The sequence below is a fragment of the Mus caroli genome, chromosome 4 (assembly GCF_900094665.2).
Source record: "Mus caroli chromosome 4, CAROLI_EIJ_v1.1, whole genome shotgun sequence".
NCBI classification, from domain to species: Eukaryota; Metazoa; Chordata; class Mammalia; order Rodentia; family Muridae; genus Mus; species Mus caroli.
This window is the reverse complement of record NC_034573.1, coordinates 144,773,432-144,789,402: the sequence shown is the minus strand read 5'-3', so window position 1 is coordinate 144,789,402 and position 15,971 is coordinate 144,773,432. Positions and strand designations below refer to the sequence as shown.

The 15,971-nt window shown below is 49.6% G+C and overlaps 1 protein-coding gene across 6 annotated transcripts in view; it reads right to left on the bottom strand.

The window, feature by feature from the left end:
- Nucleotides 1-15,354, bottom strand: part of Mmel1 (membrane metalloendopeptidase like 1) — a 26,607-nt gene extending 11,253 nt beyond the window's left edge. For 2 of the 6 annotated variants that reach the window (XM_021160128.2, XM_021160130.2), the window contains exons 1-6: nucleotides 15,207-15,343; nucleotides 13,190-13,499; nucleotides 3,022-3,090; nucleotides 2,427-2,486; nucleotides 1,155-1,316; nucleotides 785-865 (exon numbers count right to left, since the gene is read on the bottom strand). In XM_021160128.2, coding sequence (XP_021015787.1) covers nucleotides 785-865; nucleotides 1,155-1,316; nucleotides 2,427-2,486; nucleotides 3,022-3,090; nucleotides 13,190-13,313 — 496 coding nt within the window. In that variant the 5' untranslated portion in view covers nucleotides 13,314-13,499; nucleotides 15,207-15,343. Of the gene's footprint in view, nucleotides 1-784; nucleotides 866-1,154; nucleotides 1,317-2,426; nucleotides 2,487-2,984; nucleotides 3,091-13,189; nucleotides 13,500-15,206 lie in introns of those variants that run through there. The other 4 variants (XM_021160125.1, XM_021160126.2, XM_021160129.2 and 1 more) reach the window with 4 other exon arrangements.
- Nucleotides 15,355-15,971: the final 617 nt, after the last annotated feature.

Here is a 15,971-nt window from a genome sequence, read left to right as displayed (position 1 = left end):
TAAGGAGGGTCCCTCTAAGGAAGTGTTTTTTTTTAGTTTTTTTTTTTTTTTTTTTTTTTTTCGTTTTTTTTTTTTTTTTTCTGACGGGAAACTTGGAAGAACTCCAGGCAAAGACTAAGTAGACAGGGTACATCCAGAAGTCACCACAGACACAGAGGAGGACTCTCGGGTGACAGAAGCAGAACTTCAGAGCTGGCAACAAGAAGGGGCTGATGTCCATGTCAAGGCATGTGGCAAAGGCTGAGGGGACACAGGGAAGGGACAAAGGTTTGGCAGAAAAGGGAGAGCTATATGGCTCCGATGGAGGGTACTAGCCTCAAGATGCCATGGATGGGAGACAAGAGGTAAGGCTAGAAATTTAGTAAAGATGAGAATCCAAAGGAAGTTTTCAATCTGGTAGGTATTGGCCACATGATTTGGGGAGATAAGATAGCCCTGGGCAAGCCCAGGCAGGGGTTCCAATGGAGATGACCTCATAAAACCACGGTCCCACTGACTCCCATTGGTGGTACACTGGACTCAACTTCAAACCTCTAGGAGATGCCCAGCTGAGCTGGACCCATCCCTGCTGCTCAGAAGTGATGATTTTGGGCAGTGTAGCACAGGTTGGGACTTCAAAGCCCAGTACACAGGGCATCTGGTAGGCAGTCAGGCCGGTCTGGGCACAGCACATAGATGCTTTAATGTATGTGCTCTGCAGGGTGCCCTCTCCCATCTCATGGCGTTCAGTGTGTGCCTTGGTACTGGAGCTAACTGGGCCCTAGCAGGGGGTGGCTCTACTCACTTTGGTTCATACAGGAGCGATATAGTGTCTTGGCCTTCTCCACAGCCGGGCGGTGCTGGGAAGTGGAATCCTCCAGCACCCCTGTGGGCAGAGGAGAAAGCTGAACAGAGGTTGAGGTGACTGTTGAGGGCCTAGGTCAACAACTTAAGTCTCCTGTAGCCCTTGGTCCCGTCTGGCCCTGGGCAAGCATCCCAGGGTTCCCTCTGACAGACCAGGGGCTTCATCAGGCTAGGCAGAGACACCGCAGTGACGGCTCAGTTCAACTCCTGAGCAGCGATTTCTCTACTGACCCTGCTGACCAAGATGCTAGGCAGGAGCCCACCCAAGGGTCAGTGTCACCCCCTGTTCACTGGTGGTGGCCACTCTTCACCTTTGAGGATAACCTCCAGCTCGTCCCGAAGGATGTCAAAGACGCTGTATCGGGAGTTGGTCTCCGGGATCACATGGTGCCTCAGCCAGCCTCCGCAAGCATACTGGTAGAAGTTTTCACAGGGGTTCCTCGATTGGTCCATGTTTTCGAGGATTCTGGCAGCTTTGTATTCCAAGGGGGTGGAGGGAGGACAGGAGACTGGATTGTGGACACCTTGACACTGTCTTTGAGTCAGAGACAGCGGCACCCCTCCGGGGACAGTTTGTTTGAGATTTATTTCAACTATCAGCTCGCTGGCAGCTACTGATCTGCTCTTGAGTATGTTAGTCACTTTCCCTGAGCCACAGGAAGTCTGGAAACATGGGAGGAATTGCCCAAGTAGCTTCAAGGGCTACGGTTGCCACTGATAAACCACAGGACCTTGAACCCTCCTGTCTTCTCCCATCTGAGGACCTGATTTGGAATATGGTTTCTGCCCTGAGGAAGGCCCCAGTGGATGACCTTGCCCTCTAACTTGGTCCCAGACTCCTGGATGTCTCCATAGCCCTCTGCCTCTTGTAGTCTCAGTGGCTTCTCACTCCATGTCCTTGAGGTTTCTTACTTAACAGACGGGACAACTGTTTTCCAGAATCTGGAGTATGTTGGTGACAGGAGCCTGAGCTTACGTGCTCGGCGCTCTGCCCGGGATCCCCTAGAATCTTGCCCAGCTTTTTATCTTGGTCTCTTGCAGTTGGAGATTTCATTAAAAAGCATCACTGTGGGACTCCAGGATCCACCCAGATAAAACCATATTCTGTGATTCTGTGTCTCTCTGTAGGCTTTTTTCTGTCCCCTTTCACTTCCCCACAAGATTTTTTTTCTTTCTGCCTCCTCAGAGCCGCCCATAGCACCCAGTTTTAAGACAAAAAAAATCTCAGCTTGGCTTCAGGCAGCGCCCCGCCCCCCCCCCCCCCCCCCCCCCCCCCCCCCTGAATGGCTCTTTCCTTGATCTTGTCTTGAGCAGTAGTCGGGGGTGTAGATGGTTTTCTAACTTAAAGAGTTTTTCCATTACAGGAGGTTTGAAAGCAATATGAACCCCCAAAAACCTGTACTTTAAACTTTCAACTTTAATCTTTTTCCCAGGCTTGCAAGATACCATAGGTANCTCAGAGCCGCCCATAGCACCCAGTTTTAAGACAAAAAAAATCTCAGCTTGGCTTCAGGCAGCGCCCCGCCCCCCCCCCCCCCCCCCCCCCCCCCGCCCTGAATGGCCACCCTGGGGGAGAAGCTCACCTGCTATCACGCAGCTTGGGGTGGTGCAGATGTCACTTTTCTGTGATGAATCCCTGAGGGCTGGAGGAACAGAACGGGGAGGAGCGTGAGGTGTGCAGAGTCAGAGGGCTTGGGTGGGCGTGGCGCAGGCTGGGTGGGCGTGGCAGGGTAGATGAGGAGGGCCTCTATTTGTCCCACCCTTCATCGACACCTCCAAGATAGGTTTGAAGTGTAGTCTTGCTGCAGTGACCTGGGATCCCCTTCAAATTCTCTGCCTCTGTGGACCCCTACTGTGGCCCAGGACCCTCAGGGCTTGAGGTGGCTCATGCCCTGCTACCTTGCTGTCCCACCAGCTCTAAGGTCCTATACTATCCCACCTTATCCTTACCCTGTGGTTAGTACATCCATAGATGGTATCAAGCCAGCCTCACGGGTGGTACCCAGCTGTCCCCAGACATCCCACATACAGCAACCACTGGCGATTGGTGTCCCTGCCAATATCCTTTCTTCCCCATCCCTCCTGTGCTCCCTGCCCATCCATGTGACCCCACCCATGGCAGGTCCAGATGCCAAGCCCACCTCCTCAGGGCTGCCTGGCAGGGAAGGTAAAGGCTACCTCGTTTTACAACCGTCCTCTCATCCCAGGAGAAGTGCAGCAGGCTAGTTAAGAGGGGCAGCTGCTTCCCTGGGGAGAAACACAGTGCTCAGCCCCCAAGTCACCCTCAGAGCCTCGGGGATCATTGCATGTCAGCGCTCAGGGCTATAGTGTTCACCACACACCAGGGAACGGAGGCAGGGAGACTGTCTTACTCGTCTTCTTCTCTTCCTCCTCTTCCTCCTCCTTATACTTTCTGCTAGGATTGAGTGGGAGAGGGGAAGTTTCCCCCTAGCTTGTTATTCCTATTTTCTTGTCCTTCCTGAACTACCCAGGCTCTGACTGCCTTCCCGGGATGTGCCTACAGAAGGCTGCTCTTGCAGCCCCACCACAGGAATAAATAGGTTAATTTAGGAAAATTGGGTCTTGTAGGTAGGGGGCTTCCCTAGTGGCAACCTTCACCCTTGCAACTTTTGTATTCTCACTGCCTGCTGAAGGTTCAAGGCTACCTACCCCCCTTGACCCTGTCCCTCCACTACATGTGGGGAGAGACTCTGTTTAGCATGGGAGTCTTCAGGACCTGGATGGGGGTCTGGGAAAGAGCAGGTTTAGAGCTAATAAGAAATTAGAACAAGACTGAGGTGGATGTTACAGCGAGGAGCAGCTAGCTCATATCAGCTGCCTGGAGTAGACAAGAGCTGGATGAGCAGCCAGCTCCCGCCAGCTCCTGCCAGCTCCTGCCAGCTCTGTGTGTAACTGATAAGAATGAAGTAATAGACAGTGATGTAATGTAATGATGTAGCTAATAAAAGCAGAGGCTCATAGCAGACAAGCAGAGACCGTGATGCTGGCATAGTGAAGACTGTCACAGTGGTGTTGGCTCTCCGGCCAGAGGACAACCAACTGCCACCCTGGCTGCAAGAGGATACAGAGGAGGGAGTCGTAGCCCGAGACATGGCCAGCAACAAGCAAAAGAAAGATGGGAAATGAGGTCACTGGAGATACCCAAGGCCACCCAGGAGATAGACATGGGAGGACTAGGAGTTCAAGACCAGCCTCTCAACATAGCCAGTTTAAGGATACACAAGGAAGCAAAGATGGAAAGGCTGAAGCTCAGGGATGGCCTAGGCCAGTGAGACCTGAACTCAGACAGAAATGGAAACAAGCTGTCGCCCTGGAGCTAAAACCACAGGATGTGAATGGCTACAGGGGATGGGATTCCAGGAAGGATCAAGTTCCTTTGGCGCCCTCTGGTGCTTGTTTAGGTAACTTCTACAGTATGCCAACCTCCCAAAGTAGCCCTGCGATGGCTCAGTGGCCATGCAAGTGTGGGGACCTGAGTTTGGATCCCCAGTACCCAAGTAAAGGCCAGCAGGCATGATGACCCCATCTGTAACCCCAGTGCTTTGTATGTGGAGACATGGAGTCTCTGGAACAAGCTGGCCACCCAGATTAACTGAATCTGTAAGCTCTGGGTTCAAGTGAGAGACCACCTCACACATAACATAGAGAATGATGGAAGACACTCAGTGCCAACCTCAGCCCTATACACACACACTCCCGTACACATGTATACCTCCACACATACAAACATATCTCTCTGTGTGTGCTACACATACATTCATAAAAGAATAGTCGTCACAATTCCTCTGAAACTTTGTTTTTCTAAAATTTTGTTTTTCAAAACATTAAAAACTCCTCAACTTGGCTAAGACTTTAATTTTTATAAAATTTATTATAGCTGTGAGCTGCTGTGTAGTTGCTGGGTATTGAAACTGGTTCCTCTGGGCTGGAGAGATGGCTCAGTGGTTAAGAGCACTGACTGCTCTACCTAAGGTCCTGAGTTCAAATCCCAGCAACCACATGGTGGCTAACAACCATCTGTAAGGAAATCTGACACCCTCTTCTGGAGTGTCTGAAGACAGCTACAGTGTACTTACATATAATAAATAAATAAATATTACAAAGAGAAAAGAAAAAGAAACTGGTTCCTCTAGAAGAGCAGCCAGTGCTCTTAAACCACTGAACTATCTTCTCCAGTCCCTTAAATGACTTAAGGTTTTCCCCTCCTTCTCAGCCTCTCTCGGGGCATACCCACCACTCCAGTCAGTGAGGTCCTTGCTGAACAAGTGAGCCCCAGGTTCAGTGACAAACCCTTTCTCAAAAAATAAGGTGGAGCGCCTGGAGAGACAGATGGCTCAGGATAAAAAGCATGTACTGTTCTTGTGGTGGGTCAGACAGAATTCAGTTCCTGACTCTGGGATTCTTGATGCCCTCTTCCTGCCTCAGAGGGAAAATGCACTGTGTACACGTGTCCCTACACAAACATACATGTGTGCAAAGAACTAAAATACAGATATAATAACTCTTTACAAGATAAAGTGGAGAGTGATAGAGGACACTGTCACACTGATCTCCGGCCTACATGCCTGCATACACAGTGCATGCACACACACATGTACACACACAGACATCACACACACAGACATCACATACACACAGACACAGATCACACACTCACACACAAACACACATAACACACACAGACACACATCACACATTCACATCACAGACACATCACACACAGACACACATCACACACAGACACATGACACATCACACACTCACACACACACATCACACACATACAGCACACAGACACATTACACACATCACACAGTCACACATCTCTCTCACACACACACTTCAGACACACACATCAAATGGACATCACACACATATCACATATCACACACACACATCAAATACACATCACACAGTCACACATCACAAACTCACTCACACATCTCTCACACACACACATACATCATACATCAAACACACACATCTTTTACACACCACACGCACACACACATCAAACACACACATCAAATACACATCACACAGACAAACATCACACATCATACACACATCACATAGACACATTACACACTCACATATGCATCACACACACACACACTCTTACACACACACACACACATCACACATGAGAGACAGGAGAGAGAGAGAGAGAGAGAGAGAGAGAGAGAGAGAGAGAGAGAGAGAGCTAACTAGCTTCCGGGCAGGGCTGGGAGGCAGATGTCTGTGGTGTGGCCAAGGGAATGGATCCTGACAGTCAACAGGAAGCTCTCCCAAATGGAGACACCAGATGGAAACAAACACAGTCTCAGAGGTAAACCTTCCCCACTTACATCATACAGGAGGCCAAAACAAAGGCCACAGGGATATGTGAGTTTATGTTTATGCGCCATGCGACCTGAGTACTTTCATGTGTCCCCTTGAATTTCTTCTCTCCAGGAGAGGAAAATGACCAGCTAGGCCTCTGTGCCTGGATGAGGTTCCCCTGCCACAGAGGTGCTCAAGCTGAGTCTGGCTTGGGCCAGCTTGACCTCAGCCAAGGACAGATATTAGGTAATTGTTGTTTTGGGCACTCTGTTTCTCTCTGTCTCCCTTTCTCTGCCTCCATCTCTCTGTCTCTCTCTTTCTGCCTCTGTCTCCCTCTCTGCTTCTCTCTCTGTCTCTCTCCCTCTCACACACACCCATGCATTTTCACCTCCACACAAATAACAAATACAATAACACATATTTTTAAAAAGAAAAGCATGCAGTTGCTGAAGTTTATGAACAACTGCAGACCCAGAATGGATGGAGTCAACTAATGATTTACAACAGATCATTTCCAGGTAGGCATCACTGAGGTGTCTGAAGAAAGACTTAGCACTAGAAGGATATTCTATGGAATTTACCAGGAATGCATAGCAAAGCCAGGGACAGAAATGACCACAGAAAAATTGAGCATCAGAAAGGACAGACTGAGAAAAGGCGAGTCTATAAGCAACGGGAATTTTCTTTCATTAATGTTGTATTTCTTGTTTGTGTGAGGGGAATGGATACATGAACTTGTGTGTGGAGGTCGGAAGTCAGTCTTGGTATTGTTTCTCAGCGTGTGGAGGTCAGCGGTCAGTCTTCTCAGGCATGCTCCACCTTATCTTTTGGGTTGGAATTTCTCATTGGCAGGCTGCTTACCAGATATGTTAGGCTGGCTTCAGCCCCAGGGATCCCTCTCCCTCCTTAATGCTGGGCTTTTTAGCGAATACACTACCATGCCTGACTTTCCTTTATGGAATCTGGGGACAGAACTCAGGCCTTTGCTTGTACAGCAAGCACTTGGCTGACTGAGCTCTCTCCACAGCTGTTAGCTGAATTTTAGGAGTGAGTAGAGATTCTCAGTCTCTCTCTGTGTGTGTCTCTGTCTCTCTCTCGTGTGTGTGTGTGTGTGTGTGTGTGTCTGACGTGTCACACTCGGGAAGCAGCTTGATCACACTTTTCCCTCCCGCACCAGGGAAAGCATGGAAACAGAGCAGGAAGTGGAGCCGAGCTATAACGCCCACCCCCAGTGACGTGCTTCCGTCAGCAAGGCTCCACCCGCTAAGGGTTCCATAACCTTTCCAACAGCGCCTCCAGGCGGAGACCAAGTGATCGAACACGGGATCCCACGCTAGGCATTTTCGTTCAGACCTGTAATGACCAACCTGATAATCAAGCTGCCCCATACCAACAAACTGTTTTAAAGGTACTGGTTGAAAACGGGTGTGGAGGTGTAATCCCAGCGCTTGCTAGGTACGGACAAAAAGGTCAGAAGTTCAGAGTCATCCTTGACTATATATAGTAAGATAGAGGCTAGCCTGGGCTACATGAAATTCTCTCTCTCTCTCTCTCTCTCTCTCTCTCTCTCACACACACACACACACACACACACACACGTGTGCTCACACGTCAAATACACAAAAGGCACAAACTGCCTTTTGAAATGCTAAAGACAAACTTTGCATAACAATCACTAGACAGAAAAAGGACCTGTCAAGAGAGCTATGAAATGATGAAATCCAGACAATAGCAAGGAAAGAAAATATAACTCGAGCTTTTCATAGCTCAGGTGTTAAAAAAAAAAAAAAAAAAACAGTGAGACCAGGGCCTGGAGAGATAGCTCACCGACTGAAAGCACTTTCTGTTCTTGCAGAGGACTGGAGTCCAGGTCCCAGCACCCACATAACTGTTCAGTCATTTGCAACTTTAGTTTCCAGAGTTGACCTCTGAGAGTACTCACACTCATGTGTGCACACATCCCTCCATACATGTAATTCAAAATAATATTTAAAAATACAGCATAAAATATATAACTGACAAGGGTGTGTTTAAGCAAAAACTTTGGAGATATCTCTATTGGAATGTGCAAGCATGTTGTCCCACAAGCTAATTTACCTTCACACAGGACAAAATGTCAAGATTGATAGGATCAATAGCAAAACTGACTTCTTGTTACTAAATCTGATAATGACCAGTGTAGTGGTCGTTTTTCTAAGCATTCCTGTTGCATTAAGTTTTCAAACCCTCGTGTGAGCCTCTAAGACACACACCCCTATCAGTTCTGTTTTGCAGGCCAGGAAGCTGAAGCACAGAGATGTCATGGAAGTGGTCTGAGGTCACACAGCAGGGATGGGAGCTGGAATGCCCCGCCAGCCAGGCTGTATAGCTGGGCAGTGGCGTGCATACCACCTCAGGTCCCTCCTTTCCTCACTGAGTAACAGGCAGAAAAGCCCAAGGATGACCAAGGATGAGCTGCCGACTCCGAGGACACAGCTCAGGTCCAGGCTGGTGACATCTCCCTGCAAAGAGGGTTGCTGGCAGGCTCAGCCTCACCTACGCAGCTCTGCTGCTTGGCGGGGAGAGAAGCATAGCACACACAGTGGGCAAGGCAGCGTGCCACTAAAGCTTTGTTTACAAAAACAGACAGAGGCTGTGGTCAGCTAACCTGAACAATGAATGTGGTTGCTTGTGAACAGAATTCCCGATGACCATGAATGAAAGTGGAGTGCCCAGCTATTTATGAAAATACTTGACATCCAGAGCCTACCTGATAGCTCAAGGACAAAAACACTTTTTCAGAAAGACTGGGACCTGAGGCTGATCCCCAGAATCCATGTAAAGGTGGAAGGATTGAATCAACTCCAAAAGGTAGTCTCTGACCTCCATACCATGCCACCACACACACCACCACAAAGAACACAAAATAAAATAGGCTTTCATGGAGGAAAAGGATTTGCATCTAATTTTAAACTAGCAAAAAGTTAAAAGAAAAAGTCAGCAACTATCAAAAGGATAGAAAAAGAATTTCAAGCAAATTGAGAGGGGAAATAGCTCAGATTGAACAAAGGCAGGAACGGCTGGAGATGCATCAGAAACACAGCCATGGTAGACAAAAGACAGATTCTGGAGATTCAAGGAATGCAAATAAGGAAAATCCTCCCAGTAAAGGACAAATTCAAAGCCCAGCCTTGCATGGCTGCAGAAGAAACAGAGGAGCGGTACACAGAATGCTCCAGATAAAAGGACAGAAGTACTCATATTCAATTTTCTGCACTCAGTGGGAGAGTAGTGGCACATGCCTTTAATCCCAGCACAGAGGCAGGGATTAAAGTTCTAGAGGCCAGCCTGGTCTGTACAGTGAGTTCCAGGACAGCCAGGGATATACAGAGAAACCCTGTCTTGAAAAAACCAAGCCAATCAAACTTAACCAAACGGAAAATCAACAACAACAACAACAACAACAACAAACAACAACAACTACTCTCTGGATCCATGTGGTAGCAGGAAAAACTACAAATTGTCCTCTGACCTTCGTGTGTGTGTGTGTGTGTGTGTGTGTGTGTGTGTGATAACATTCTCTACCTCAAGTAATTGTAAAAGAAAAATTGCAAATAAATTGGTTTTATTTTTATGTATAAGGGTGTTTTTGCTTGTATGTATGTATGCCTGCGTGCCACATGTGTGTCTGATGCCTGTAGAAGCCAGAAGATGATATCTGGTCCTCTGGAACTAGAATTAAACACAGTTGTTAGCTGCCACGTGGATGCTAGGAGTCGCACTCCTGTCCTCTGGAAGAACAGCCAGTGTTCTTAACTGCTGAGACACCTCTCCAACCACTTATGGTTGAATTTATGTTCATTCACTAGTCTTAAATTATAGACAAGTTGATGGGCAGTGGTAGTGCACACCTTTAATCCCAGCACTTGGGAGGCAGAGGCAGACGGATTTCTGAGTTCAAGGCCAGCCTGGTCTACAGAGTGAGTTCCAGGACAGCCAGGGCTACACAGAGAAACTCTGCCTCAAAAAAACAAACAAACAAACAAACAAACAAACAAACAAACAAAATATAGACAAGTTAATCCTTGGTCCCACTCAGGAAAAACGACAAGTCTTTAGTGCAAGGTTTTCAGAGGCACTCCTTTGAACAACAGGAAGACTAAGTGATAAAATCTGGGGTGTGAGAGATGGCTCAGTGGTTAGGAACACTGACTGCTCTTCCAGGGGTCATGAGTGCAATTCCCAGCAACCACGTGGTGGCTCACAACCATCTGTAATGAGATCCCAGGCCCTCTTCTGGTGTGTCTGAAGACAGTGTACTCACATACAAAAAAAATTATATGAATAAATAAATAAATTGTGGCGAGACAGAGAGAGTCGGGTCTTTTTTTTTTTTAAATACTTTAACTGAGTTGTCAAATATCAACAGATTAGATATTATAAATGTGTAACCATACCTTATAGTTTTCATAATTGTTATAATTGTATTCCACTTATATATGTATATTTTAAAAGAGCCTCTTATTGGACTGAAAAGGGGAAATTGTAGAGAGATTGTCTGGTATATGATACAGATGCAGCACCTGTCAATTACAAAGCCTGTGGCCAATGGCTTAGGCAGGAAATAGAGGTGGGACATCAGGAGGAGAAAGGATTCTGGGAGAGAAGAGGCAGGGAGAGGGACGCACGGTGCCTGAGCACAGGTCACCAGCCACATGACACAATGTAGGCTACAGTAAATGGGTTGTCTTTGTCTTTAGTTATGATCTAGTCTGAGTAGAGCCTAGCTCTATGTCCGAGGTATTTGTAAATATAATTGGTGTCTGGATCTTATTTCTGGGAGCATGGGGCTGTGAGACAGAACCAGGGCCTAACATCAACAACCAAGTGAATGAAGGAAGCCAATATCTCAAGGGACCTTGACTGAGCTCACAGGAACCTATGGTCTCTCCTCAGGTTGGGGCTGGCATGGCCTACAAGAGTACCTGGCCTATTTTACACTTTTTTTTTTTAAATTGACCAAGCCTTACTTGGCCTAGGCTAGTGAGATGAGTCAGCGTTATCAACTAGATAGGATCCAGAGTCACCTGGGACAAAGGCCTCTCCTGCATGCTAGAGGGGGATTACCTTGACTGAACTGAGTGTCAGAGCTGCCTACTGTGGGTAGGGTATCCCAGGATTGAACAGAATTAAAACAAGGAGCTGAACATTGGTAGTGTTCATTGCATTCCTGATGACTTCAAGTTCCTGCTGCCTTGACTTCTGGAAAAATGCTCTCTCTCTTAACGTTGCTGTGTCAGGATGTGTTTTTATCACAGCAACAGGAGCACACCCAAGATTAACCTCAGGCAAGCACCAGAGGTCTCACCAACCAGCTCCCACTGCCCATGGTACAGCTGACCCAGAAGTCAGTGAAATTTAAAATGGCGGCATAAGGCCACACGACCCAGAAACGAAAGAGTAAAACGATAGCTCACAAATCAGAAACTATAAGAAAGCATCAGAACAGAAAGGAGAAGAAAATACTTTAAGATGGGTAAATACAAAATTTTCTATCTTTTCAGTCCTGGACGGAAGCTGATGTTAGCTGTAGGGTCACTCCAGGGACTCAGGAAGCAGAGATTGTGGGGCCCTGGCAGAGTCAAAGAGATCCTGGCTATGCCAGAAGTCACACTGCTCAAAGGATAAAGGGAGAAGACACATGGGGGTGGGGGGTGGGAGGTGGGAGTGGGGGACAGAGCAGAAGTCCCACTCCCATCCCCCAGTCCTGTACCTCATGGCTGGCTGTGAGCCTATAGGGTCTGGTCTCTAGAGGCCTCAAAACCAGGTGTTTTGAGACCAGTGAACTTCAAACAAAGGTCTCTGGAACCCTGGGCTCCACTAGAGGGTGGACCCTGTCATTCCTGTTCCTACCTGGAGTTGGTTGCTCCTGTCAACACTTGCCTGAGAAACACATGGGCAGAAGTCACACTATGTGGGCCCTTGAAGGCAGCCCTTGGATGGGGGATATACCCACCTCCTCCTTAGGCAGAACCCACTTATGTTTTCCAGCTGTCCCTCATCCGTAGTCCCCTGAGGGAACTTCCAGGCTCTGGTGCCCTGGTGTGAGAGCCAGAACCAGGTTAGTGCATCACTGCAGAGACATGGCCAGAGTAGAGTAGTGTAGTAGACTGATGCTGTATGTATATCTATATGCTGCATGTGGGTCTTCCTTCCTTCCTTCCTTCCTTCCTTCCTTCCTTCCTTCCTTCCTTCCTTCCTTCCTTCCTTCCTTCCTTCCTTCCTTCCCACCCCTGGCTCAAAGGGGATGAAGAGATTGGAAGGTACAGGGTGCGGGGCTGCTGGGTGTCTAGATTCCCCATGCGAAGGGGAGCACCCTAGTCCTACATGTGGTCCTTTGGGGAGGGGTCAGCGTGTAAAGCCGTTCCTAAGACACCTGAGGTCTACCCAAAGGGCAATCCTAGCCACACCCCCACTCTCGTGGATTCTCAGGCTAGCCCCTTCCTTCGAACGTGCAATAAACAAGAGACTGTATCAGAAACCACCAGGTCATCCTGACTAGCGAGCGCCAGGTGAGACAGCTGGAGGGACCCCCTTGATTCAGGGGCTTGGGCTCCTGCTGCTGGGCCACCTGGGAACTGCAGCAGTCACTCTGCTGGGCTGGGCTTCGGACTAGAAGGGGGCTGGACCGGTGGGGCGGGGGACCTGTGAGCTGTCTGCAGCATCCTAGAGTCCTGCTGAGGCAGAGGGGGGCGGAGGCAGAGCCTGCAGAAGCTGCCGCACCAGCAAGCCGGGACAGACAGAGCTTTCTGGATGGGGTCGCTGGGCCCGTGCAGGTTAGTGTCCTTTCCGTGGCACCTCTGGAGTCAGCAGTATGGCCCTAGGAGCTGGCGGGGCGGGGGGGGGGCTAGCAGACCCCCACCCCTTTGCCCCACTCTACAGGGTTGGTTTCTCTCAGGGACATGCAAAGCCCTGGGCAGGTATGGGTTGGGGGAAGGTAAGGGGGTAGGGTATCCTTGCTCACCTATGCTGTAGAAGACACCCAGAGTCACTATGGCTCCCAGCAACAGCAGCAGCAGCAGCAGCAGCAGCCCATACTCCACGAAGCCTGGGGACTTCTTCCGACACCAGCCTGCTCTCTCCACCATCCCCACTGGGCTCTCAGACTTTCCCTATCAGCCGGTTCTGGGTGGAAGGCACACTGCTAAGCCCCCCAGGCCAGGGCTAGGAGAGAGGCAGCTGGAGCCCGGATGCCTAGAACACACTGAAGCTGGTGCACTGTCCTGGTCTCTGCTTTCAATGCTGTAAGCTGTGCCCCAAGTGCCCAGGGGACCCTGTGTAGAAGGGAAACCGGACCAACTAGTCCTCATGTCCATTGCTTCTCAAAAGCTTCTCTCTTGTTCCATTGTCTGACATGGCAAGGACTAGCTAGGCAAGGACTAACTAGGCCTGAGGTTACTCTGCCCAATAAATGCAGGAGGCTCAGTCTAGGTGTCCACTGGCCTCTACGGTGGAGCCTGCTTGGCTTGCCTGTGCCCAGAGGCTCCAGGAGTTTGGGGGCTTGGAAACTGGATCGGGAATGTAGTTGGGGAGGTTGCTCAGGCCCTGAGATCCTTGCTTGCCCTTTCTCTGTTCCTGTAGGAATCGAGGAATATTGAGGGTCGGTGGGGTTGGAAGGACAATGTGTGTGGGAACAATACATAACAAGAGGGTTAGGGTTAGCAGCTTAAAGCAGGGCCCCATTATCCATAGGGCTTAGGCGTCTCTGTCTGTACATCATCTTCCAAGTGGTCCAGCCTGGGGAGGGGTTTAGATGCTTACTCCCCGCTTCCTGGCTGTCAGTCACATGCTGCCTGTCTCTTGGTGTTCACATGCCCTGCATTTCTCTGGATGCTCAGTCAGTGGCTGTCTGGTCCTTCACATCCTCACAAGACCTCTGCTGTCCTCCGTCCCTTTATTGAAGCCAAGCTTTGGATCACACTTGATCCTAGGCCTTTAGTTCTGCTGGAGTCTGACCTTGCCTCCTTCCTATACTCTATTTGCTCCAGGCTGCCATCACCTTGAGTTGCAGCCAGACCTGAGGGTGGATCTCCCTTTCCACCCAGAGAGGATCCCTCTGGAGAGCCAAAAGATGTCACTCTCTAGTCTTCCCTTATATCTCCCTGTTTCCTCAAGCCCCTTTGTCAGGACGCCTGTCTTCCAGGTCCCTCACTAAGGAGAAAATGAAGAAGGCATCATTTTTTCAGGGTCCTTTCCCCTACTTGGCTTTCAAGTTCAACTGAGCAAACCTTAGCCTGCTCCTGTTCTGAGTTATCCTAACATACAGTTCTGTAACCCTGAGTGTTCTTATTCATGTCATCCCTAGGAGAATATCAGCTCCCCCAGGGCTGGGGCTCCTGTGTCTTCATGTGGGGGTACCCACAACATCAGTTGAGCGAGTGGGTGAGTGGGTGTGTATGCCAGCCTTGCAGGACAAGCCCGGCCTTTGCAGCTCATGTTCCAGCATGTTCTGACTCCAAATGCATTAGCTGATTCTCTTCTGCATTCTGTTGGCTCACATCATGGCCTGCAAACTTCACTTCCGCCTGACAAGTCCCACACAGTAAAAAAACAAAACAAAACAAAACCCCACAGCCAAGTGGCCTGGGTCAGGTGTGGGGTGATTGTGCTGTGTAAGGGGGAAAAGAGTCAGTGAGACCCCCCAAAGTGAGTCTTCCTCTCTCTAGAGAAGGGGGTCTCTGGGCTGTCATGAGGAGGAGGCAGGGCACCCCAGGCAGGAAGTGGTATCAAAGGTGTAGGTGATGAGGTGCTCACTGGGCTCTGAGTGAAGTGCCTGGGTCTTAGAGGCTGTCATGGCAAAGCTTAGGTGTCAGTATGGTGGCACAAGCATGGGATCAGCATTTGGGAGGCTGAGGCAGGAGGATGACTGTGAACTCAAGACTGTCTCAAACAAAAGGAAACTAAAAACAAACAAACAAACAAACAAAAACAAGATACCACCTGGTAAAGCAGCCGGGCAGGCCCCTCTCAGTGAATCCTACCTGGTGCTCTCAGCCACTGCTAGGCAAGTCCTTAAAGGGTAGGTTGGGATGTCTCAAAGCTGGGGTGAGCTGGCCAAGGTGGGCTCCGGGTGGAGTAGAGCAGCGGTCAGGCTGAGCTGGCTGTGAGGTCACACGGTGCTGGCTCCCGGCCCACCTTTGTGATGATGTGAACTCCTTGGAGATGATGATATACCAGGGCATTCCGTGGGCTTTCGTGTGGGGGAGGGGCGGGTGGGCTTTCTAGTATAGGGACCCTGCTGAGTGGGTGTTCTGCCCCCTCCCCCCAATCCCATCTCTGTCTCATTTCTGTCTCTTGACTCTAGCCCAAAGCGACCCAGGGTCTGCTGGCCTGACCCTGGTAGGTTTTCTATGGGCTGACATGAGTGGTTCCTCCCTGGGTGTTCTTCCTTGCAGTCACTGGGTGGGGTAAGGGGGTTGGTTATGGGGGCTTACCCATGTAAGGGAGGACCTTCCCATCTTGATGGACGGGCACAGGAGTAGGAAGGGTCCTACCTGGAGATGATGGTGAGAGGCTGCACTGTTCGTCAGTTCTGTCTCCAACCAAGGAGTCTCTAGAGCCAGGGAGGGAGCCTGGCTAGGGAGCTGGAACAGGGGCTTTGGACTCCAGATTTTCAAATATGAGCCGGGAATGGGCTCAAAGAAAGGAATAGGGCTCTAAGCAAGAGCTGATCAGGCCTGGGTGACCTTCGAACAGTTCTCCTGGCCTCCAAGGGCATCAGGAAGGGCTGGACCACAAAGCTTGGG